Raw genomic sequence first — 27660 nt, 5'->3', positions numbered from 1 at the left:
ATGTCCCTACGAAGGACATGAACTCATCATTTTTTATTATTCACAATAGCAAAGACTTGGAACCAACCCAAATGTCCAACAATGATAGGCTGGTTTAAGAAAATGTGGCACATATACACCATGGAATACTATGCAGCCATAACGTAGAGTTTCTAACCCTGTTCCCTCCGTTCATGGCTTCCTCTTGTCTGGCAATCCTGAGACCACTGGATGAGGTCGTGACTCGTCGGGTGGCATGCTGCCCACCATCTCACTTGGGAAAGGGGGAGGGCAGGCCATGGCCTCATGCTATTGCCTAACCCACTGAGTGTATTGTTTTCTTATCTCAGAACCAAAATAAGCCACCTGAGTCTTGAAGACATGAGCAGCTGGGCAGTTTTAATCAATGCAGATTAATCCTACTGCATTAAACAATGCCAGCCTTCTTACAGGAGGCAATGCCTCCTTTTCTGTGTGAATGGTAGATTTGCATTCTGAGTCACCTTACTCACCCTTAACAAATTGCAAACAAGTGTATGGCAGAGCCCCCCTCACTGTGTAGTTTGTGGTGTTCACACCTATGACCTTGCTCCATCCAAGTGTCCATCAGTAGCTCAAGGCCTTGAGACAATACTAATGAATGAAGTCACTGATATTCCTGAAAACAGCAGCAGCTTTGGAATTGGACATTATTCTCCTGGACTCCAAGTCACTATGAACTTCTGAGAGTACCCTGAGTGGTTGCCTGGCAGATGAGAAGTTCCACCTGATGGCAGGTGTCCCAAAGTATGGCCATCTGTGGCTCATTCCTATTTGACCTGGTGAAGACATCAATTCATAACAGGTAGAGGGAGGCTGTAACAGGGGGCTGTAGGAGCAGACACAGGTTTCCATGTTACTCAGTACAGAAAGGGGTTGCAATTTTCACAAGTGTTGAACAAGGATAGGTGATGGATTACACACAGAAGTAATAGAAAGAATTGACAGTCATTACCAAGCACCAATCTTTTAGATCCATCAGCTCTCTCATAATCTTCTCAACAGATCTTGAGGTAGGTCCAATTCTTATTCCTATTTTATTTGAGAAAATTAAGCACAGAAAGGTTAATAACTTTCACAGTAATGTGTAGCTATTTAGTGGCACAACCAGGATTTTGACTCCATCTACATAACCCAAATCTTGTACACTTTCTACTATTATCGTCCATCTGGTTCAAGTGAAAACAAACGCCAGAACCTCAAATTAAATGCACCTAGTCAGGAACAACTGGCTTTACATACTCAAAAATGTGGAGGAAAAAATGGGTTATCATACATAGAGGTGGGGAAAGAACTAGCTGGAGGTAATGTTTCATGAAGCTCCTCTAAAGTGTTTGCTTAGCTCAGGAGTTGGGTTTCAGTGGTTTGCTTCTTGTTACAGAAGAAAATCCCCAAAAAACATAAAATAACTTGTAATTTAAAAAGCATTTACCAGACACCTATTTCATGCAAAGCAGGACAGAAGAAAGTACTGCAATTTTAATATTGTTTTATACCTCGGCATGATCATGCTTAATTTTCCTGTCAGTGTCCTATTCTGGAAGCAAATTCTTTCAGGTTCTGACTTGTTCAAAACTATGAAAGTCCTGTCTATACAGAAGATAGAATGATAGACCCTGAGGTTTGGGAATAGAGATGAGTGAGGCATCCCAAGTCTCCAAGTAGCTTACAGTTTGATAGAGGGAAGACCAGCATGCACCTGACTAACGCAATAGATGAAGGGAAGAAGAGCAAGATGTCAAGAGGGGAAGGATGGAGAATTGAGGAGGCCTTACATTCTCAACAAGCCTTACATTCTAAACAATTGTGGTGTTATAACTGATGTCATGATGTCATGGAAACAAAATGGCTTCACAGCGATCCAGGGTTGAATCCTAGCTCCATGTCCAAGGAGCCCTGTTACCTAGTAGCTCTATGACTTTCGTGAAGTTAGTTAACCTCTCTGAACCTCTGTTTCCTCATCTGTAAAATAATATATGTACCTCAGAACTTTCTTAGGAAAAATAATATATTTTTTAAAGTATGTAGTACAGATCCTAGCTCATTGCAGGTGCTCAGTAAACATGAATTCCACGTTGGATGATATAAAGATTGAAGCATTTGAAAATTTCATTCAAATGTTCTCCTGAGGCTTGGAATCAAGACAATGTTATGAATTTGACTGAAAAATGTTCCAAAGGGACAGGCATAGATATGAGTAAAACATTCGAGGAAGAGTGAATTAATATTTAATGGATATGGTAGTGTTAGGTTTTTCTGTTTTAACTTGTTGAGAAATACAATTTCAGTACTTCTATAAAACATAAAGACTTACATTTCACAATTTGTGTAGCAGGTTTCCTGTTTAGTTCTAGAGCGTTTCTAACTATAAACTTGTTTATCTCCAAGAAGTTGGAGACAGAGCTCTGCCACCATAGACACACCATTTATATTTATAAACCCAGATCTTACTAGTTTTACTGTGTGAAATTTCTTGTGTTTATGTTTAGTTTTCAAAGAAAAGTAGCAAAGAGACAGATAAGCACCTCTGACACAGGATTTACATTAAGATGACTGTCAAAGTAGGAAAGATGAAAACAGGAAAGATTCCAATTAAGGCAAATGCAGTATAAATCATTCATATTGGGGACTTTTAACACCATAGAATGTCATGCAGTCAAAACATTTCGAAAGCATGGCAGAGAACATTTTGGGTATCTAATAAGCCATACTGTAAGGCAAATATAATTTATTATTAAGGCAAGTATCTTATTGTGTTATAAAAAAAGTGGCAGCTACAAGAGCGTAACAAAGTGTTGATTGTATATAGATGAAATGTCAGAATTGTTTCCAATGTACGACATGATTTTGATGGAGAGATCCTAGAGAACAATAAAAATAGCAGAAGAATTTGGAAGTGGTAGTGATTTGACAGAAATAAAGCCTTGGAATTAGAATATTTAGTTTTGAAAAAAGTAGTACTAGGGGAGATGCGTGTTCATCTTTCTTATTGCAAAGACATAAAAATGAAAATGGACAATTTCAGTACCTGGAGCCATTTTATAACTGAATTCATCTAGGTATTCTACTTCCTCATTTATTTTTTATTCACTCAAAAGTTTATTGAGCATCTCAGACACTATGTTAGGAAAAGGAAGTTCCAAGAAGAATGAAAAATATTTCCTGCCCTCAGAGGGCTCTGTCTAATGGAAGATGAACAACTGTACAAATAACTGCAAGTTGGTGTGATGCATACAATGAAGTGGCAAAGTGATTAAATGAGGGTTGGGACTTGCACAGAGTTAGATGTTTAAGAAGGGGCAGCTGGAAGGTGGGATCTCCTGCTTTTATCATGGGTAGTAAAGTCATCAAAGGTATAAAGGAGAGTGTCCCATCTCTCTAGATGGGAGATTTAGTGGTACTCAGAGGTGACATGTAGTATTTATCAAGTGGCAATGTAAAGCATGGATCAGAAAAAATTAAGAATTCTTGATCTGTGTTCCAGACAAGGCCATTTTCTTCTCTGGGAAATGCTATTAGAGGCTGTATGATTTTTGTGCAAAGGTTTGACCAGTAGTTCCAATTCTGGTGTTCTACTAACCTGCTGTCAACATGCACACATACACCAAGATCCCTGTTTATGATAGCAAAAAGCTGGACAAACCTAAATATCTAATGATAAGGGAGTTGTTCAATACAGTCTAAACTGTGGAATAGAGTATTAAGAGTGTTAAGAAAAATGATATTTATGTATTTGGTTGAAGGCAGGAAAATATCCAAATCACACTATTAAAAACGGGGAAAAAGTCTCAATACAATAAATAGCTATGGTCTTGTTTGTATGGGTATGTGTGTATGTACACACACAGCTATCCACAAACACACACATATATATCCAGCACACAACCATACATGTACCACTAGGGTAAGCTGTAGGGAAAGAGAGCAGTGAGAGAGAAGGTAAGGGAAGGCAGAAGAGACGAGAGCCTCTCAATTTTTATCCTGTGTTTTTCTATATATTTCAAAATTTTCAACATCCATAGACTTCGTTTTGTAATTTAAAAAAGTAATGAGATAATGCCCATGAAGCATTGAGCATATTGTCTGCCATGTGGCCAGCAATAAATGTTAATTGACTCTTCCAAGGTGGCAAGAAAATACGACTTGCTCAAAATGATTTAAATCTGCATACAGTATCGTATCTTTATTTTTTAAATTTTAAATAAAGACAGAGTCTCTCTTTGTCACCCAAGCTGGAGTGCCGTGGTGAGATCATAAGTCACTGAAATCCTGGGCTCAAGTGATTCTCCTGCCTCAATCTCCCAAATAGCTGGGACTATATGTGTGTGTCACCACGCCTGGCCTGCATACAGTATCATATTGATGTTTATAAATAATTGTTTTCTCTCGCTATAAAATGAAATACATTTTCCTAAATTATAGTCAATAGATCTTTACCTTAAATATGTTGTTAAATATGTGTTCTGCTTATTTAATCATTTAGGACTTAATTATTCAAAGCTAAGCATGAGCAGGAAGCCTTCCAAATCTGGATAATACCAGACTTTGCTTATGCACCAGAAATTTCCAGCCAACTATTACAGCTTTATCTGTTGTGTACTAAACTTGAGAAATATTTAAGATTCAGTTTATTTTCCTGTTATCTATTTATTGCTGAAAACTAAGGTCAAATCTTTTAGAGAAGCTATCCCTACATTAATCAATACATATCCAGTAAGTTGAAATGAAATTACATTTTATAGAACTTTTTCTTATAAAGAATTTGAAACACTCTGTAAGTAGATCATCTTTTATTATATTCATTCATCCTTGTTTTATTAAAGTTGTGAATAAATTGAATTGAAAATCAAATTGTTTTCTGAAATGTACTGATTTACTCTATTAAAATTCTTCATGGTGAGTTTCTTTGTAATTAAAAGAACCATTTATAATTTCAATTAACATTTTTAAGTTTATTTGTGGGTAAGTTAAGCCTGCTGAATTTTCTAAAGCAAGACATTGTTTTGCCAAGGAAATGATAGAAGTTTCTAGGTTATGATAAAATATATTGAAACATCAAAAGCCGTTTCTTTTTACATGTTCATTGTGTTAATAAGTACCTTAGAACCTATTCTTTCTGTATTTTTATTGGGTTGACATGCCAAAAATATTTTTTTTCTGTGAAACGATAGCAATGGTATAATATATACATGTCTTTGATTTTTTTATACCCGTAATTTTTAATGTTTGAAAATTTCTAAAATTTGGCATGTGGGCAAAGCTATAGGACAAAATTGAGGTATGATCCCAAGTGGTCAAATTCTAGCAGACCCCCACCCCCTAACAAAACAGTTAAATTAAATGACATTTCTTACACAATTCATCACCAAACTCTTGATTGTCAGTTCTATCAGGCTGAGAGTAACTAGAGTCTTTCCTCAATACCCCATTGAGTTGGGATTCCCATGGAGTTTTTGTTTCTTTGCTTTTTGTTTTTGAGGTAACTATAGATTCCCAAGCAGCTGTAAGAAATAACTACTTTACTCAGTTTCTCCCAATAGTAACATTTTGCAAAACTATTGCATATTATCACAACTAGGACATTCACATTGACACAATTCATCGATATTATTCAGATTTTCCCCAGTTTGTGTGTGTGTGTGTGTGTGTGTGTTTTGTTCTGTGTAATTTTATCACACGTGCGGTTACCAATATCCACCACTACAGGCAAGATAGAGAACATTTCCATCACCACAAGGATACTTTACGTTGCCTGTTTATAACCACATCTACCTCCCTCCCTTGCTATGATCCCCCATCCTCCCTCTCCCAGCCCCCATGGACTTATTACAAGTTGGGAATTTGATGGTGGTGTGTTTTCTAGGTACCTTTTGGGAAATAACTGATTTATCATTTTCCTCTTATAAATGTCTGTGAATAAATAATAGCAAACAGGCATACCCTTGAGTTATGCATTTCCCCATTGTTTGGCAAAGGAACCAACAACGTGGGTGAGGGGCTGCCTGGGCTGTGCAGCATTTCTAACTCTTGAAGGCATAGAGCCAAATTTGCTACCTTTGTTTTCATTCCCAGATTACGCTCGATTTGAGGCCAAAATCCATGACCTACGAGAGCAGATGATGAACCACAGCATGAGCTCCGGGTCCGGATCCCTGCGAACCAATCAGAAACGCTCCCTCTACGTCAGGTAGGCAATGGAGTATTTCTCTATCTGCACTTTGTGAGCAATTCAACTTGAGAAAACAAAGGCAACACCATGTAGCAACAGAACATGTGTCCTACTTAACCCGTGTTCATCAGTACACTACTGAAAGACCTTATGTTTAAGCATTTGGAATAAATGTTTGAAATGTTATTAGATTAAATTAGTTAAAGGTGCCTGCTTTTATCAAGTTATTCTTTGGCAATGTTATGATCCAGGATAAAGTGCTCAGCATAGGTTGCAATAAAAATAATGAGAAGAAACACTTTCATTTCTAATAAATCTTAAATGGCATATGTGGACCAAACCCTTGGACATTTGCTTACCATCAGTGTGAAAAGAAAATATTCCTGTATTATCTCCTCACCTGCCTGATATTGCTTGCATTAACTTTATTTAGTGCATCAATTTAAAATCCACAGCATTCTTCTAAAGAGTTATGTGCTTTTCTCTAACAAGTTTTGGCAGAAAGACTTCCTTCTGTGTCATCTTGCTACCAATTTTTTTCTCAGACCATAAAATTACTTGTTCCTTGTCTGACAAAACTCATTAATTTACCAGAAAAAGATAAATGATTGATTGAATGTGAAATGCTTTCCAGTCTTTCATCCTAGTAGCTACCTCTTGAGTAAGATCCATCAACACTCAACTATAACATGCTCCTCTTCCAAGACAAGCTTCCTGTATTACTTCCAAACTTAATCAGTGATGACTGTACTTTTAAAAATATATAAGTACTAACAGGCAAAAGGAAGAAAGCGATGCCTAATTAATGGGCAACATGAGTCTATGTACCATATGGAAGAACCATGCCCATTCTTATTGTATTCTCTACTCCCCACTCTGGCCTGAATTCAATCTGACTCCAACCTGAGGTCATATCCTTCTTACCTGAAATTTTAGGCATGACGTATATGTTATAGATACTAATTTACATACTTGAGTTGAACTTTTGTTGTTGGTTCCACTTTGGCTCTAAAGTTTTGTGTGTATTTGGTATTCACAGCAGGGCTAAGAAGGGAGTGGGATTCTAGAAGGCACAGGTTCTCTCTCATAGGGCTTAATTTCCCGACTGAACTGATAAGCCTAGAGTCCCTTCTTATTCCAGGGAAGCCCTGAGATTAAGATAAACAAGTTATTAACCCTTCGAATTTGGCCAACTCCATTTCAAAAGATTATTTTGATACCCTTAATTGTAATCTGTGACTGTTCAGAAACACCCTAGAACATGTCTTTTAGTGGCATTACAAATACGATGGAAAGTTAACAAGCTCCATTTGTGGTTCTTCTTCTCTCTTATGTTGTATTGCTGGTCTACATGCTACAAAATATTTTTAAATTTTGAAATGTTTTAGTCCCTGGTAGCAAATTGGAAGAAGTCAGCTGGGTTAATAGGATAGAACTAAATCAGTTAGTGTAACTGAAATGGTTATATAAAATAAAGCTCAGAGGGAAAATTACCAAGTATCTTATTAAGAGGTACAATGCATAAATTGTTCAGATACTAGAAGAAATTTGCTGAAATATATTGCTAATAGCTATTAAGTTGTGGAAGATTAAGAAAATTAAATGAAGTGATATGATATTATATAAAACTAATACACTTATTTGAAAGAGTAGTAGATTCAAATCTTTATTCTCTAAAATCATAAATAAAAGTATAACATACAGAAGAGACAAAGACTTAGAGTAACAAAGTAATGGTTGGAGATTGTATTGAAAGGAGAAACCTCTTTTTAATGAGACTCAAAAATACTTGACACTTCATAAGAAAGTCCCCAAATGAAATCTCTGTAATATACAAATATGGTATTTAGTTTCCAAATGTTCAATTATTACTACTTATTTTTTACCTAGAGGGCTGACTTTAACATCTAAATGACTCTAAGAGACATAGAATTAGAAGAAATATGGGCCATGCATATAGTCATATCAGCGAATCAGAAAGAAAGAACTTACAAGAGCCCCCTGGCCTTAATCTCATGAAAAGTGATAAAACAAACCAAAAAAAAAAAAAAAAGCAAGAAGCAAGGCCTAAGTGAAATTCTTACCAAAAAGGATTCAACAAGTTTGTACTTTGTACTTTTTTTAATACTAATTTTGGCTACAGGATCTTCATACAGATGCTTGCTTTGTCTGGAGTGTTGGTATAGGACCATGGTCAGTTGTGCTTATTTTAGAAAGTCAACTACTTGCTCTCTCAGAATAAATTACTAGCAGGGTTTCTCTGATTATATAAATATAAGAGGATGTCTCAAATCTGAGAATAACATCCTGAAAATGGTGTTATTCTCCTCACTTTGCTTAGCTTTATGTAATTCTAGGGCTAGAAGGAACCTTAGCTATCATTGGGCCCTCTGCTTAATTTGCAGAAGAGGAAACTGAGGCCCGAGGAGAACAGAGACAGAGACTTGCTTGGGATCCCACAGCTATTTGTGGCAGAATCAGCTCTCCTACCCCCAGTCCCATACTTCTTCCCACATCACTCTGCCTCCCTAAGGGCTTAGTTTATGTGGTGTCAGCTGTTGAATACACTTTAGCTGTGATTCCCAATCTGCTTCTGTCAGCACAGTGCTGGACTCTTTGATTAAGGAATAAGGAGAGGAGAAATTCTAACACAAATGTCTTTGGGGTTTTTGCACAGGATAAACTGTGCTGTAGGATTGTGGGATTTCTTTGGTATTATTTATAGTTTTCTATGAAGCCAAAACCTAAATCAGAAAGCAAGCACCTTCTTTGTTCTGTGAGAAACAATTTAGCTGACTTAGTAAAATATTTGCTTGCACCGAAAAACCATTCTTCCCCTTGGATTTACCTCCCATACCCTACACACACACACACACACACGCATGTTCACACGCATGCTCCCAACTCTAGCCCTGGTCCTGGTGGTGTCAGAGAGAATGTACCTTCCTGGGGTCTTGCAGAAGCTGCCTTTATTTCCCCACTAGCAATGATCTTCCCAGGTGGTAGCAATTCGTTTACCTGAAATTTTGAAGGGAGTGGTAACCAGCACTCTCTGAGCCAGGCAGTATTTTAAACATGAGCCAACCCTCTCTATTTTCTAATCTAGTTATAATTTTTTTCCTTTAATCTTTTGTGTGAAGTGCTTGAAGTACTTTAGTGGTGCTGTGCAAGTGGAATTGATTATTGCTAATGTTAACTGTTCATGTTCTATGGGAATGATTTGGGTATGTTTGATTTAATATGCTACTTGTATATTTCCTGCATTGTGAAACACATAGCAGTAAGATATTGTGAAACATGTAGTTCATTTAAAAGTAAATAAAGTTACAAATATGAATAAAATGTTTTTCAAAATGCTGCCCAATTCTTCAAACATAGATGCATTTAGGCTCCTGAGCTACTGGAATATGAATTTTATTGCATGTATTTTGAGTCTCTCGTTCACTGCCTTGGAGGAGTGAGTTTATGAGCTCATGAAGATCTCCCTACCTCTAAAATATCCTTTTCTCTTCTTATCTATTAGCTGATAAAAACTGGTATGATAAAGAAAGAACAAGCTTTTTCCTGCTACTAACAGGGATGCACCTTTTGTATAAATGCTACTAGGAGAAGCCAAAGATATAGGGGATTAAATTTATACAAAAGTGCAAATTTCTAAAGAACAATCCTTTGTTTTGATAAAAGGAAAGTTAGAGTACCCAGGATGCTGGGAGAATGGGGAGGGCAAGGAAAAAAAGCAAATCATTCCACCAAGGGGAAGGAGAAAAAGGTCACAGAAAGAACGTAAAAGAAAAACTCAGCCCTGTTCACTTGTTAATGAAAGATATCGATTTTGAGAGTTCAAGCAAATAACCTCTGAGTTTTGAATGTGGACTTAAGAAACAGTTGCTGTGATTTATTCAGACCGTCGTCAAACATTTTTTGAGTGTATATTATGTGCCAGGACCTATAATGGACACTGAGGACGCAGCAGTAACCGTCATGTTTCCTGTCTGCAAAACACTTATGTCTGCTGGGGAAGACAGACGAAGGGAAGATAATTAAATGCAATGTGATATGAAAAGATCTGTTAGCTCTAGAAAGGCCTGGAATCTTGATTGCTTCCATGGAAGGATATCTAAATAATTCTTGAAGCTCTTATATGAGGTAACCAAGAGCCTTTCAAATATTTAGAAGCAAAGTAAGAAGTACATTATTTATCCTGACCCAGTAAATACATACACACAAAAAACAGAAAGAACATTTTTGTTAAATAGTAGTAACACTTTTTGTATACAGTGTACTTTGTTATTTTCCATTCTGTTTCTCTCCTTTTTAAAAAATGGAGATCATAGCTCATTAACTTGATTTAATAACTCACTAATGGGTCATGATTTATGGCTTACAGATGGAGTAGACAAGAGGGAACATTCCAGGCAGATAACATGGTACACAGACAAACAAAAGAGAGTGTCTTTACTACCTTATATTAAACATATTGAGGATCCTTAGACCCTTGGTGGTGTAGCCAACTTGGAAGGCAGTTATCCCTGACACAGATGAGGAAGTAGAAATAGAGGGAAGAATTTGTCAGACATTTTCTATGGATCAACCATTATTCTATTGTTTTACATGTGTTATCCCATAGAATTCTCCCCAAAACCCTATGATTCAGGGAATATTGCCTCCATTTTATAGATGAAGAAACTGAAACTCAGAGAAGTTAAATGATTCCCCCAAGATCACATAGCTAGACAACATGAGCATGGACATTCAGATCCTATTTGTGAGACATTGCAGAGCAGCATTTAAGCACACAGTTGCTAGATTCTGCCAGATAGAAAAACATGTGAATCATGGTTCTGCCACATCCTAGCTCTGTGACCACGGATGAATCAGTCTCTCTGGGCTTATTTTCTTTGTCTGTGAAGATGAGTATAGTAATAGGATACCATAAAGTGGTTGTGAGGATTAAATAAAATAGTGAATTTAGATATCTGGCACATGGGAAGTAGTTGATAAATGTTGGTAATATTCATCATTTATTATGAAGCCACCTTTTCCCTGTCAGACAGAGAGACCACAGAATTGGTTGTGACTCAGACGCTGTTTTCTCAGCAGTGAGATAAGCCTTTCTCATCCCGTTGCTTGCCTTCAGCAAAGGAAGAAGGACAGACTTTCTGATGACTTTTAGATTTTTGCTCTTCTGGACCCCATGAAACCTGAAGGAGATGGCCAGCATTCCATGGCTCCAGAATGCTCAGCTCTGTCAACTCATCAGCATTTCTCATCCAAACAAGGCTCTACCCAGAGGTAGAACCTGAAAAGAATTCAGTAGAAGCCACATGATAGAAAGAACCACTGCATATACAGTAGCCATTCCAAGTCTTCATATATGTTATCAGTCTTCCTAACCACATGATTTCTTCTATTTCCCCTCGGCATTCTTCACCCCTTTCCAGCCCTCTGCTCATAGTTTCGTTCTGAATTTCAAAGTCTTATTTCTTTTACAGTGGTTCTAAGTCTATACGTTACTCAAAGTTGCTATTACCTGAGACAGTTTTTGCCTCAAAGGCTATGTAATATGACAAACCCACTCAGGTCAGCTTCTTGCCCGTCATTTAACCTAAGGCATTCATACATTGATTCCTTCATGCCTTGATTCTTTCATTCAATAAATATGGTGTTTGTACTTACTTGCAGTGTACCAGTCTGTAGTAGATGTTAAGGGCACTGTGATGAATAAGACCATAGAACCCCTTTCCTCAAGTTTCTCACAGTCTAGATCTATAGGCAATCCAAATAGTATGCAGACCATTATGGTAATTCATTTTCTGATACCCCATGTGTTATGTGCCTTGCAATTATTATCCTATTTTGATTTTTACAACATGCCTATTGACTTCCTGAAGTGAAATTTGCCCAGAAGACCACTAATATTTGAAACTCCTGCCTGATTGCCCTGGCTAGAACTTCCAGCACTGTGTTGAATAGGAGTGGTGAGAGAGGGCATCCCTGTCTTTGCCAGTTTTCAAAGGGAATGCTTCCAGTTTTTGCCCATTCAGTATGATATTGGCTGTGGGTTTGTCATAGATAGCTCTTATTATTTTGAGATAGGTCCCATCAATACCTAATTTATTGAGAGTTTTTAGCATGAAGCGTTGTTGAATTTTGTCAAAGGCCTTTTCTGCATCTATTGAGATAATCATGTGGTTTTTGTCTTTGGTTCTGTTTATATGCTGGATTACATTTATTGATTTGCGTATGTTGAACCAGCCTTGCATCCCAGGGATGAAGCCCACTTGATCATGGTGTATAAGCTTTTTGATGTGCTGCTGGATTCGGTGTGCCAGTATCCTGTTAAGATAGTGACTACTCTGGTCCTTGTTAAGCATTTATGATAAAGTGTTTTGAAATGAATCAATATTATTCAATACTGGACCTGCAAATCCCAGTAATGTCTTGATGTTTCATAGCTCTACTGCTTTGTGCCACAGTGCTTGGCACAAAGAATTCTCCTTAGGAAACATTTGTTAAACGAATTAATCCCAAGACTATCTTTCCTATACAAATGTGAGAGAAAATATTAAAATATAAGCCAAGGTATTTGAACAATCCTATGGAAATCCAATACCAGCTGGGCTGACACCAAGTGCATCGAGTCTGGTCGTATCCTCAGGATGCAGGCTTTACCTGCTGCTACTGGGGTTTCCAGAAAATATGTGGCGCTGCAAGGCCTTTCAGGCTGTTTCATTTGTTTGCTAAACTGTGTGACAAACTCTTTAAATTGGGACCTAATTTAATAGTGAATTTAGACAAGTACGCACAGCCCATACCCTCTTAGTGAGAGAACTTGAAGTAAGGGAAGGGCCCAGGGTCAACGTCATTCTCAACACAGTTAGTCTTTCTATTCCTGGGAACTAAGGCTTGAAGTTCTGTCAAGGGCAGTCTCAAGAAAACACATTCCATCCTAGACATTTCGCCTTTGAGCTTTTATTCTGGGGGAAGGGTGTTCCCACCTGATTGATTTTGGTGGGAGGGAAAAGCTACATCATCATGTAGGTAAGACACCGTGGTCATTTATTTTTCTCTATAGTAGCAAACATATCTTTTCACTCTACTTCCTGCCCCATTTAACTGCTGGTTACTATCCTGGGGATGATAAAGAAGAGTGTGGAATGGCAGGATTCTTCACTCCAGTGGTACAAACTGCTTCCAGCTTCACTTAGCAATGGATTTCTTGAGAACATTGAAGGCAAAGCCCTAAAATCTGTGGACTGTGTTATAAGTCACATTTTTGTCTTCTTCCCCTCCAATCTTGGACCCAACATGTTAGCTGTTTCCCAGAGAACATGCCACAGTCAGCTGTGTGCACCCCCCTGCCCAGTACTTGGCACAGGGCTAGCTGACAGTGGTATTTTTATTGCACACATTCATTTCCTCATAATTCTTATTTAGCAACATCATTAGTTATTCACTTAGAAACAGATTGACTATGATATGTTGCAGCAGAATAGGAAATAGAAACTTCTTGAATTCAGAATTACTTTTCTCTCTTAAAATCTTAGTGGGGGCAAAGGTAACTGGGAGGAGAACATAATCAGGTACCCGAAACAGTTTAACAGGATGAAGCAGGAAGTCTGGACAGAGTCTAGACTTGTAAAGACACTGGTTAAATTCATATTGATGATATAAGTTCTGTTTTATACTTTGTACTGATTTCCTCCAAGTAGATCTGGCTTCTCATCCGGAATTCATAACTTATCATTATGGATAATGATAGTTGTGCAGAACTTATTGTTTGCTAAAACTTGAGTGTCGTATTTATAAAATGGACATAGTACCTAGTTCACAGGCTTGTTGTTAGGATGACGTTAAACTGAATGTATGAAGGAGGCTGCTATATGGGACTTGTTAGGCAAAGGGGAGTTCCTTTTATTGCATCAAATACTTACAGCCTGCCTCCTAAACTGGTGCCTTCTTTAAAGCAGAATAGATTTTGATTCTTCTTTTATATTTTGAGACCCATTAGCATAATGCTTACTCTTTTAGGGATTTGCATTTTTAGTTGTATCCTTCATTGTGGAATAAAAGGCTTTGTCTTTAGGCAGCTAATTTTATGCCAGAAATAGAAAGAAGGAGGAGTTATTGTGGATCTGGGAGTTTCCTCTTTCCCCTGCAATCATAGGCTACCTGATTTTAAAAGGTTTTTAATTTTTATATTTCTGTAGGAAGAGGGACCAAACTATCATGAGTGACTCTTCCATTGACCATCATGTTTTCCTCCATTCTTCTACTTCAAGGTCTAGAATCCAGATCTCATTACTGTTAATGGTTGGCCTGTCATTAATTGATTCATCCAGAAAACCTTTTGTGAGCCACAGACATCTACCTCATACTCTGCTAGACTCTGGAAATAAAAATATTAATAAAACTTCTTTTCTGCCATTAAGGAGACCACGGATCATTCCTACAACCTAGATTCTGCTTACCTCTCCACTAATCCCGTGGTAATCTTATTTCCAGAAATCTCTCATCTCCACAGGAGGTACTTTGCCTCATAACCCAAAATGACTACTTTCTAGAACAAACCTGACAGCTCTAGCTAAAAAGGAGAACAGAACAGTAAAAAGTAAGACACAGAATGCTCACAGGAGGATAGGTGAGAGGGGAGGGCATGAAAAAATTGAGGGAGCTTCCCACTTCCCCCTGCCCAACTGCCAATCATGTAGGTTAGGTTAGTTTCAAGGGAACAAGGAAATAGACATAAATCACTTGTCCTTAAGTCTCGGTGTTTGAACAGTGTCTGACACTTCTTTAAATTAACTTTAAATACTTGTGGAATGAACTTTTTGATTAGCAGTTAAAGATGATGATTAAATAGAAAACAGTATTAAGAGAGCCACCAATGATCACTGGAGTCAAGCACATGCTCCTCTGTTTTCCTGTGGACCACATAAACAGCTCTCCTCCAGTTTTCACGTGCTCTTTCCTGTCTGTTGACTCATCTGCCCCCTCCATTGGACTGTCAGTATCTCGAAGATGGAGATTTCATCTCCTTAAATTCTGCATCTGGACAGTCTGGCATATAGTAACTGCTGAATCAATTAAAATGAATGGATTACAGATGTCACTAAATTGGAGAGAGTTTAACTGTATTTAACATTTTACCTAATTATGTCATGGCTTGCAAATGGTTTACTGACTAGGCTTCTTGCCCCTTGTTAATCAAATTAATATGCAACTCTATTTGGTAATCATCTCAGATTAAATTTTCAAAAATTATTTAACCAGAGTCACTATTCTTATATCAAATAAAATAGACTTTAAACCAATAACAGAAAAAAAAAAAGATAAAGAAGGATAGTATACAATGATAAAGAGTTCAGTGCAACAAGAAGACTTAACTATCTTAAATATATACACACCCGACATTGGAGCACCCAGACTCATAAAACCTTCTAGACCTATGAAAAGACTTAGTCACACAATAATAGTTAGTTGGAGACTTCAACACCCCATTGACAGCATTAGATCATAGATGCAGAAAAACTAACAAAGAAATTCTGGACTTAAATTTGACTTAAATTTAATTCTTGACTTCAATGTGACTGAACCAATTGGACAGCTACAGAATACTCCACCCATCAAACACAGGATATACATTCTTCTGATATGCATATGGAACATCTTATAAGATTAACCACAAGTTTAGCCATAAAGTGATTCTCAATAAATTCAAAAAAATTGAGATCTTACCAACCATACTTTCAGACCACAGTGGAATAAAAATAGTAATTACTACCAGGAAGATCTTTCAAAACTACACGATTACATGGCAATTAAACAACTTGCTCCTGAATGGCTTTTGGGTAAACAGCAAAATTAATGCAGAAATAAAAAAAAATTTGAAATAAATGAAATCAGAAATACAATATACAAAAATCTCTGGGATGCAACAAAAGCAGTGTTAAGAGGAAAGCTTATAGCACTAAATGCCTACATCAAAAATTTAGAAAGATCTCAGATTAAAGATCTAAATATACATCTAGAGGAACTAGAAAACAAGAACAAACCCCAAAGCTAGCAGAAGAAAAAAAATAACTAAAATCGGAGAAAAACTGAACAAAATTGAGACTCCAAAATCCATATAAAGAATCAACAAAACCAAAAGTTGTTTCTTTGAACCAATAAATAAGATCAGTAGACCACTAGCTAGTTAACGAAGAAAAAAAAAAAAAGAGAAGATCCAAATAAGCATAATCAGAAACGACATAGGTGACATTACAACTGATCCCACAGAAATACAAAAGATCCTCAGAGACTATTATGAATGCTTCTGTGCATACAAACTAGAAAGTTAGAGGAAATGGATAAAGTCCTCAAAACACACAACCTCTAAGATTGAATCAGAAAAAATTGAAACACTGAACAGAATGATATTGAATTCTTAAATTGAATCAGTAATTAAAAACCTAGCAACCACAAAAAGCCCTGGACCAGATGGATTCACAGCCAAATTCTATCAGATGTGCAAAGAAGAGCTGATAACCAATTCTTCTGAAACTATTCCAAAAAACTGAGAAGGGACTCTTCCTTATCTCATTTGAGAAAGCCATTGTCACCCTGATACGAAAACCTGACAAAGATACAGCAAAAAAGAAAAAAAAAAAAAGGAAAGAAAGAAAATCACAGGACTATATCCCTAATGAACATAGACCCAAAGTCCTCAACAAAATCCTAGCAAATCAAATCCAGCAACACATCAAAAAGTTAATTCACCACCATCAAGTAGGCGTCATTCCTGGGATGCAAGGTTGGTTCGATATATGCAAAGCAATAAATGTGATTCACCACATAAAGAGAATTAAAAACAAAAACCAAATGATGATCTCAATAGACATGGAAAAACTTTAAAGTTCAATATTCCTTTATGATAAAAACCCTCAACAAACTAGGCATAGAAGAAACATACCTCAAAATAATAAGTGCCATCTATGACAAACCCACAGCCAACATCATAGTGAAAAGGCAAAAGCTGGAAGCATTCCTCTTAAGGACAGGAAAAAGACAGGGAAGCCCATTCTTACCACTCCTATTCAACATAGTACTGGAAGGCCTAGCCAGAGTAATCAGGCATGAGAAAGAAATAAAAGGCATCCAAATAGGAAAAGAAGAAGCCAATTTATCTCTGCACTGAAAATGATTCTATACCTTGAAAACCCTAAAGACTCCACCAAAAGGCTCTTGGAGCTGATGAATGACTTCAATGAAGTTTCAGAATACAAAATCAATATACAAAAATGAGCAGCATTTCTGTAGTAGCACCAATAACATTCAAGCTGAGAGCCAAATAAAGAATGCAATTCCATTTACAATAGCCCAAAAAGAGTAAAAAACCTAGAAATACATCTAACCAAGGAGGTAAAAGATTTCTGCAAGGAGAACTACAAAACACTGTTAAAGAAGTTATAGACAACACAAATTTTAAAACACTCCATTCTCATTAATTGGAAGAATCAATATTGTCAAAATGGCCATACTGCCCAAAGCAATCTACAGATTCAACGCTGTTACCATCAAACTACCAATGTCATTTTTCACAGACTTAGAAAAAACACTCAAATTTATGTGGAACCAAAAAAGATCCTGAATAGCCAAACCAATTCTAAACAAAAAGAACAAAGCTGGAGGCATCACGTTACCCAACTTCAAACTATACTAACTAAAATGGCATGGTACTGGTACAAAAACAAATGCATAGAACAATGGTACAGCAAAGAGAGCCCAGATAAAGCCACACATCTACAGCCATCTGATCTTCAACAAAGTTGACAAAAATAAGCAATGGAGAAAAGATTGTCTATACAATAAATGGTTCTAGACAGTGGTAGCCATATGCAGAATGAAAGGGGACCCTTACCTTGCACCATATGCAAAAATTAACTCAAGATGGATGAAATAATTAATCACTTATTTATTTATTTATTTTTGAGATAGGGTCTCACTTTGTCACCCAGGCTGGAGTGCAGTGGTGTGATCTCAGCTCACTGCAACCTCCCAGGTTCAAGTGATTCTCTCACATCATCCTCCTGAGTAGCTGGGACTACAGATTCGTGCTACCATGCATGACTAATTTTTGTATATTTTGGTAGAGACAGGGTTTCACCATGTTGGACAGGCTGGTCACGAACTCCTGACCTCAACTAATCCACCCACCTCAGCCTCCCAAAGTGCTGAGATTATAGGCGTGAGCCACCATGCCTGGCTGGATTAGAGATTTAAATGTGAGACCTCAAACTATGGGAATCCTAGAAGAAAACCTAGGGAATGCCATTCTGGACATTGGTCTTTGGAAATAATTTAGGACTAAGTTCTCAAAAACAATTGTAGCATAAACAAAGATTGACAAGTGGTACCTAATTAAACTAAAAAGCTTCTGCACAGCAAAAGAAACTATCAACAGAGTAAACAGACCACCTAAATGGGAGAAAATATTTGCAAACTATGCATCTGACAAAGGTCTAATATCCAGAATCTATGAGGAATTTAAGTAATTCAAAAAGCAAAAAACGACCCCATTAAAAAGTGGGCAAAAAACATGAACAGACACTTCTCAAAAGAAGACACACAAGTGGTCAACAAACATATGAAAAATGTTCATCATCACGAATCCTCAGAAAAATGCAAATCAAAACTACAATGATATACCATCTCACGCCACCCAGAATGGATATTATTAAAAAAAAATCAAAAAATAATAGATGCTGACAAGGCTGTGGAGAGGCAGACTAAGCCCCTTACATAGATTATTTTAATTCTGACAAAGCTCTGTGTGATAGGTTTTATTATTATCTCCATTTCAGAGAAGAAATATTGAGATGAGATTTCAATTTTACTCATAAGAGACTAAACTGGGACTAGGACCTAAGCATGCTATTCTATTCCGCCTACCTATTGTTTCATATGGTTTTATTAAACAGTTTTCACATATTTAATTTTATTTGATACAATATGTCTGTACATAGGTTTATTTATTTACTTATTTATTTATTTATTTATTTATTTATTTATTTTTGAGACAGGGTCTTGCTCTGTCACCCAGGCTGGAGTGAGTGGCACAATCATGGCTCACTGCAGCCTCAACCTCCTAGGTTCAAGTTATCCTCCTACCTCCCTCTCAAGTAGCTGGGACTACAGGTGTGTGTCACCATGCCTGCTAATGTTTATTTTTTGTAGAGACAGCGTTTCCCTGTTTTGCCCTGGCTGGTCTCAAACTCCTGGGCTCAAATGATCCTCTCACTTTGGCCTCCCAAAGTGCTGGGATTACAAGCATAAGCCAATGTGCCCAGCCTGTAAGTAGGCATTATTTTTCCCATAGTTTTCAGACAAAGAATCTGAGATTCAAAATATTAAGCTATATGCTCTTTTCTCTAAGTATAAAATAGCACCGAGTCCTTGACTCAATCTTATCCTCTCTTTAAAGATGTGTAAATATAACTCACATATATATATTTCTAGTGTTTGCTTTGTGTTTTATGTACTGCCACATTGCATAGGACATGAGTTTTAATAGAACTACTTATACATTGTATTAAATGTCAAATGGACAGTTGAGTTTGAAGATGCCCAGAGCATATGGATTTGTGATTAAATTGAGAGAGTCCCTGATGAGTTGTGATCATTACAATTGTATGAGCCAGGTCCCTGCCTCTCTTCTTCCAGGATAGATTCTACAGCCAGCATAGCTCTATGCCTATAAATTCCCACATTAAAGAACACAGTTGAAGTGCCTATCACACAATGCCTTGCCCAGGACCTGCTACATAATTTGCAGGGGCCTGGTGCAAAATGAAAATGCTCAATTCTTGTTCACAAATTAATAGCAAAGCCGGACATGGTGGCTCACACCTGTAATCCCAGCATTTTGGGAGGATGGAGTGGGCAGATAACTTGAGGTCAAGAGTTCAAGACCAGCCTGGGCAACATGGCAAAACCCCATCTCTACCAAAAACAAAACAAAACAACACAAAAATTAGCCTGGCGTGGTGGCGGACACCTGTAATCCCAGCTATTTGGGAGGCTAAGGCAGGAGAATTGCTTGAGCCGTGGAGGTGGAGGTTGCAGTGAGCTGAGATCTTGCCACTGAACTCCAGCCTGGGTGACAGAGCAAGACTCTGTCTCAATCAATCAATCAATCAATCAATCAAAATAAAAAATTAGTAGCAAGACAGTGAAAGCAGAGCATAATGCCAGATGTGGGACAGTGGAACACAGGTCTCATACCCATGAAGCCATTCATGTTGACCCCCGACTTAGGACATTTCATTCAAAACTGAAAGCATGATTATTTTCCTTAATATGTAGTATAGTAGAGGTAAGAAACACAAAATCAGCACTGGGAACATTTTCAAGGATTCAGGCCTTATTCTTTTTCTAAAAGAGTATTTTATACATATTAAGCATATGCCTGCTTTTATGATATGTAGAAACATTTTCTTCCAGCCCTCTTCCTGCTTGAGAAACTACATTCCCACTTGCCCTAAACTGTCAAGGGTCCACTTTGAGTCATCTGTCATCACTAAAGCAAATCTTTCAAAAGCTAAGTGGCATCATTTCACATTAATTTAGCACCTGCAGGACACTTTGGTCTTGTTCTGCAAAAGTTTCTGCCCCTTGGCCCTTCTCTTCAGGCCTAAATTTTAAAGAAAATGGATAAAAGTGCCTCAGATGACTTTGAAAAACAATGGGACCAGTTCGATGCTTGTGTCCTTCCCATATGTCATTGCCAAAATTCAGAGGGTGCAAGATTCATAAATTCCCCTGACTGGCAACATTACAATTAAGAAAAAAAAATCATGGAGTTGATAGAGAATTGACAACTAAATTGCACCGAGTAAGAATTCTAAAAATAATAAACAAAAAGGCAAATTATAATATATATTTGAATTGGTTGCTTTTTAATATTGCCATCATTTTCTAGAAGAAAGGGCATTTTAATGCCAAAAGAAGCTCATGAACATAATCTGAGCATCAGAAAAAGTCCTCTAAATATTATAAATTTGTCGTTTTAAAACCTCACTAGATAGATCTCCATATTTTTTCTATCCATATAGTCTTACCTTATAGCTGAAAAAATTAAAGTAAGCATCATGATGACTAAGTTGTTTAATTCTTAATCTTGAGTATTTTGGATCTAAATCATTCTAAGATCCTTAAGAATGCATTTTTTTTAACTTTGTCCTTTTCTTGACAAAGAAAGACATCTTTTAGATTTTCTTTTTCTTTGTGTACATATGCTTTCTTCATCTTTTATGACATTTTCTCAATAAATAAGAAGCCCAGACCCATCTTCTGTGAAAAGCTGATGTTTTCAGTGATACTTATTAAAAGATAAAGAGGAATCTTTCATCATCAAAATTATTTTTCATTTTTAAAGTTGTCATTCTTTCTATATTTTAAAAACAGACCCACATTTTGACAGCTTTATTGAGATATAATTGATATGCAAAAAGTTATGTTTTATACATACAATTTTATGTGTTTAAAAAAACAGATTTTTTATATCATCACATTATATTATCTTTCATCATATTTTATAACATTATATATTCTACATTGTTTCAAACCAGATTGCTTACCTCATGTACTTTTTCCCCTTAATTGTCTTAAAAGGCAGACATGTCCTTTCAAACTCAGGATTCCATACTTTTAGATATATATAAAAAAAATACAATTATCTGATTTCACAGGTAAAATAATGAGAAAATGTGGTGTGAACTGAGTAGAAGTTTGCAGCAAACAGGGTATTTAATAGCTTCTAATGCCCTCTAACATGAAAATCTAATTCTCATTTAAATTAACTTTGTAGCTCTTACTCTAGACAAACCTCTTTACCAGTTCCGGTGGCTTCTTTGGAGCCAGTTTCATCTTATTTTTTCTGTTAAGGAGGGTTCCTAGCCAATCATCAGGAAGGGGTCTCTGCTTGTGTTTCTGGTTGCTGTAAATCCAGATGAGTGGAGAGTTTCTCCACCTAAAAGTCCTATGATGAATGAACACCATTGCTGGCTGTTCATAAGATAACTTTTCTCTCTTCCTAAAATTCTGTGTTCCTGCCCCTTTCCTCATAAATAGAGGCCCTCATGATACTTCAACCTCCACAACACACTCAAATCCTCTTCTGAGCCCTCGATTACATCATAGATTCAAGTATCCTGAGGATGAGGAGTTGGCAGTGAACATTTAATTCTCATAGTATCTATGAGGGAGCATCATTACTATCCCCATTTTACAGTTAATGAAACCAAGGTTAGAGAGCTTAAGTTATCACCCAAATTTACACAGCAAAGAAGGACAACATGATAAAAACTCAATTCTGTCCTATGCCAAATACCTGCTCTTAACCTTAATTTCCATGGCTTCTAGAAATACCACATTTTCTTAGATGTACTTGATTTCATATATGTTTTCTCATTCCTGTAGGTACTTAAAATTGTTCAAGCAAATTCTGTAAGTTTTGGGAAATATAGTCATCTAATATATAGTGCAACTCCCTCAGTAATAAATGAGGACATTAAAGATGGTCAGTGAGTAGATCTTTGACATGAAGTTGTACTAGTTCATATGTAAACCATGGGATGCATTAGTTGATGATGCATCCTTAGCAAAGAGGCATGAGGTTTCCTGCTACGGGATACTACACAGAGAGGATAAGAGGATTGCAGGATCTTCTGACTGCCTTAGAGCAAGTATGATGGAATGGATATGGGTTTAGGTTTTTCTTCAGTGAGTATTAATTATAAAATACTACATAGGATGCTGTCAGGGGTAAAAAGATGAATCAGACATGTCCTTGAGGATCCAGCTAAAGTTAGTTGCAAAAAAACAGAAGAAAATAATAAGCTATTATTGTGAACACAAATTCTGCTCCAGGACCTGACACCTATGCAGAGGGTAGGAAATAGGGGAGATTTGAGAAGCTAACTATGATGGAGTCTCTTGCAGTAGGTTCCAAAAGTAAAGCTGTATTTTTTTTTGTTGCTGTTAGCTTTGGCAGTATATTTCCCCTCCATAGGAAGTATACACTACCATAGAATGAAATGTTAAGTCCTCTAGAATTCTAACTCAGTCAGCCATGCATTTATGAGTTCACAGCAGAGTGGAGTAGGCCAAAAGCTTGGGTTCTGGAGTCAGAAATACCTGCACTTAAATCCTGGCTTGGCCACTTAGCACCTTTCTTATGACCTTAGTAACTTACTTCTTCTCCCTCTAGGCCTCCACTTTTTCCATAAAATAGGTAAAATAGAAATACTCATTTAAAGTTTATGAGGAATAATGTTTGTAAATCACCTAGCATCTTATACAAACTCTTTCAGAAATTAGAAAAGAGAGGGTAATTCCTAGCTTTTCACAATGTTAACATCACCGTGATACCGAAACATAACAAGGTCATTGTAAGAAAGGAAATGTATACTCCAATCTCCCTCATAAACATCAAATTAAAAATATAAAATATTAGCAAAATAAATCTAGTGATATATATTATATATCTAGTGATATATTTTATATATTAAATGACTATATTTCCCAAAACTTAGAATAATATTATCATGACCTGCTGGAAGTTATTACAGAAATGAAAGACCGCTTTAACATTAGAAAATCACAACATTAACAGAATAAAAGATAAGATTCAGATGATCATCTAAATATTATAGGAAAACCATTCAGTAAAATTCAAAACTCATCTGTGAACAAAAGTTCTTAGAAAACTTGAAAAATAATGGGCTTCCTAAATCTAATAAAAAGCAAACATTATACTTTTTTTTGAGACAGAGTCTCACTCCGTCACACAATCTGAAATGTAGTGCCGATATCTTGGCTCACTGCAACCTCTGCCTCCCCTATTCAAATGATTCTCATGCCTCAGCCTCCTGAGTACCTGGGACTATAGGCATGCACCACCATGCTTGGCTAATTTTTGTATTTTTAGTAAAGACGGAGTTTCACTATGTTGGTCAGGCTGGTCTCTAACTCCTGGCCACAAGTGATCCTCCCAAAGTGCTGGGATTACAGGTGTGAGCCAGGAAGCCAGCCTAAACACCATACTTAATAATGAAATTTTGGAAGCTTTTTCCCTGGAAGCAGGTATGAGACACCTTCTATCACTACTCTACCCTTCTATCACTACTGCTATTAAATGGAGGTGCAAGAAAAAGTAAGACGATTGGAAGGAAAACAATAAAATGATCCTTATTTTCTGGTAACATAATTGTGTATGTTTAAAATTCAAAATAACTAGATAGACGGCTATAATTAAAAAGTAACTTTAGCAATTTTACTAGATAACAAGGTTAATATCAAAGTAATCAGTTGTATTTCCATATAACAATACTAAACAGTAAGAAAACTAAACATATCATTGACAGTAGGAGTGAAAAACATTAAAGTCATAGGAATAGAACTAACAAAAGAGCACCACTATACCAAAAAGCCACAAATGTTATTAAAAGAAGACTCATAAATGTGGGGTATACCTTATTCATGAATAGGAAGATGCAATGTGGCAAAGATTGCAGTTCTCCCAAACTGATATATTGATTCACTGCAATTCCTATCAACATCTCAGAAGATATTTTTTATTTATTTGCTGGTGATGGTGGTAGATTTGACAAAGTGATTCTAATATTAATATGGAAATATAAAAGACCAACAATAGGCAAAACACAGAAAAATGAAGTCAGAGAATTTACATATATGATGTTAGGGTTTATTATGAGGTTACATAATTACAGGCAGTATGAAATTGGTATAAGTATAGACAAGTAGACCAATGGAATAAAATAGAGTGCAGAAACAATAACACGCACATACAACCTCTTGATTTTATAACAAAAGTAAAATTGCTTTGAAGTGGAAAAAGATGATCTTTTTAGTAAATGATACTGCATCAGTTGGATAGCCAACTTTTTTTAAAATGGCTCTTGACTCAACCTCACACTATACACAAAAATCTTTCTACATGGATTGTAGATAAAAATATAAAAAGTAAAACAATAAAAGTCTAGAAGATAATATTGAAAAATAACTTCATAAGTATACGATAGGCAAAGATTAAGTCTTAAACAGGCACAAAACATACTAATCATAAAGGAAAATGTTGATGAACTACATTAAAATACAAACCTCTCTTCATCTAAAGACACCATGAAGAGAATGGGGCAAGACAGAGCACAGGAAAAGATATTTGTAATCCAGACATCTGGAAAAGAAATTTATCTTCAGAATATGTAAAGAGCAGCTACAAGTCATTGAGAAAAAAAATTTTTTTTTTTAATGGACAAAAGACTTGAACAGGCATTTCTTAAAAGAGAATATGTAAAATGGTCAATTCACATGAAATGGTGGTACTCCCAGAATGGCTAAAATTAAAGACTCTTCATACCAAGTGTTTGTGAACATGTAGAGAGTCTCAGACATTGCTCATGGGAAGTAAACCACCACATTGGAAGACTGTTTGTCATTATCTATCAGAGCCAAACATATACCCTATGATCTATCCTTAGGTATATACCCAATAGTAATGAGTACATGTGTTCAACAAAAATATATACAAGGATGTGCATGGCAGCATTGCTTGTAATAGCCTAAACCTGAGAATAACCAAATGTCCATCAACAATAGAATAGGTAAATAAATTGTGGCATATTTGAACAAAAGAATGATACACAACAATGAAAATCAATAATAACAGATAGGAATCTTGCAAATATAATATTGAGTGCAAGAAGCCAGACACACACACACACACATGCACACACACACACACACGCACACACACACTACTATATGCATGTTAGTTTTCTAGGCTGCTCTAGAAACAAATCACCACAAACTTAATGGCTTAAAAAAACATAATTTTTTTCTCGTAAATTTGTTTGAATTCACTGTAGATTCTGGATATTAGCCCTTTGTCAGATGAGCAGGTTGCAAAAATTTTCTCCCATTTTTTAGGTTGCCTGTTCACTCCGATGGTAGTTTCTTTTGCTGTGCAGAAGCTCTTTAGTTTAATTAGATCCCATTTGTCAATTTTGGCTTTTGTTGCCATTGCTTTTGGTGTTTTAGACATGAAGTCCTTGCCCATGCCTATGTCCTGAATGGTATTGCCTAGGTTTTCTTCTAGGGTTTTTATGGTTTTAGGTCTAACATGTAAGTCTTTAATCCATCTTGAATTAATTTTTATATAAGGTGTAAGGAAGGGATCTAGTTTCAGCTTTCTACGTATCGCTAGCCAGTTTTCCCAGCACCATTTATTAAATAGGGAATCCTTATCCCATTGCTTGTTTTTGTCAGGTTTGTCAAAGATCAGATAGTTGTAGATATGCAGCATTATTTCTGAGGGCTCTGTTCTGTTCCATTGATCTATGTCTCTGTTTTGGTACCAGTACCATGCTGTTTTGGTTACTGTAGCCTTGTAGTATACTTTGATGTCAGGTAGCGTGATGCATCCAGCTTTGTTCTTTTGGCTTAGGATTGACTTGGCGATGCGGGCTCTTTTTTGATTCCATATGAACTTTAAAGTAGTTTTTTCCAATTCTGTGAAGAAAGTCATTGGCAGCTTGATGGGGATGGCATTGCATCTATAAATTGCCTTGGGCAGTATGGCCATTTTCACAATATTGATTCTTCCTACCCATGAGCATGGAATGTTCTTCCATTTGTTTGTATCCTCTTTTATTTCACTGAGCAGTGGTTTGTAGTTCTCCTTGAAGAGGTCCTTCACATCCCTTGTAAGTTGGATTCCTAGGTATTTTATTCTCTTTGAAGCAATTGTGAATGGGAGTTCACTCATGATTTGGCTCTCTGTCTGTTATTGGTGTATAAGAATGCTTGTGATTTTTGCACATTGATTTTGTATCCTGAGACTTTGCTGAAGTTGCTTATCAGCTTAAGGAGATTTTAGGCTGAGACAATGGGGTTTTCTAGCCAACCCAAATGTCCAACAATGATAGACTGGATTAAGAAAATGTGGCACATATACACCATGGAATACTATGCAGCCATAAAAAATGATGAGTTCATGTCCTTTGTAGGGACATGGATGAAACTGGAAACCATCATTCTCAGTAAACTATCACAAGGACAAAAAACCAAACACTGCATGTTCTCACTCATAGGTGGGAATTGAACAATGAGAACACATGGACACAGGAAGGGGAACATCACACTCCGGGGACTGTTGTGGGAGGGAGAAGGGACAGAATTAGAAGATATACCTAATGCTAAATGACGAGTTAATGGGTGCAGCACACCAACATGGCACATGGATACATATGTAACAAACGTGCACATTGTGCACATGTACCCTAAAACTTAAAGTATAATAATAATAATAATAATAAAACATAATTATCATCTTACAGTTTTGTAGGTCAGAAGTCCACTGTGCGTCTCACCGGATTAAAATCAAGGTATCTGCAGGCTGTGTCTTTCTG

The 27660-nt window shown here is 36.6% G+C and overlaps 1 protein-coding gene and 1 long non-coding RNA gene across 22 annotated transcripts in view; one reads left to right on the top strand and one right to left on the bottom strand.

Moving 5' to 3' along the window:
- DLG2 (discs large MAGUK scaffold protein 2) overlaps positions 1–27660 on the top strand; it is a 2194174-nt gene that overhangs the window by 1999375 nt on the left and 167139 nt on the right. For all 21 annotated transcript variants that reach the window (XM_055281255.2, XM_055281254.2, XM_055281252.2 and 18 more), the window contains one exon: positions 6091–6205. In XM_055281255.2, the coding sequence (XP_055137230.1) occupies positions 6091–6205 (115 nt within the window). The remainder of the gene's footprint in view (positions 1–6090; positions 6206–27660) is intronic.
- On the bottom strand, positions 353–27660 carry LOC134736906 (uncharacterized). Its single transcript, XR_010121383.1, has 2 exons — positions 27587–27660; positions 353–1050 (listed from the first exon to the last, which is right to left on the bottom strand). It is a non-coding gene; the product is annotated as an uncharacterized lncRNA (long non-coding RNA).

This window comes from Symphalangus syndactylus, chromosome 6 (assembly GCF_028878055.3).
Source record: "Symphalangus syndactylus isolate Jambi chromosome 6, NHGRI_mSymSyn1-v2.1_pri, whole genome shotgun sequence".
NCBI lineage: Eukaryota > Metazoa > Chordata > Mammalia > Primates > Hylobatidae > Symphalangus > Symphalangus syndactylus.
The sequence above is the reverse complement of the archived record's forward strand: the minus strand, read 5'-3'. Positions and strand labels throughout refer to the sequence as shown.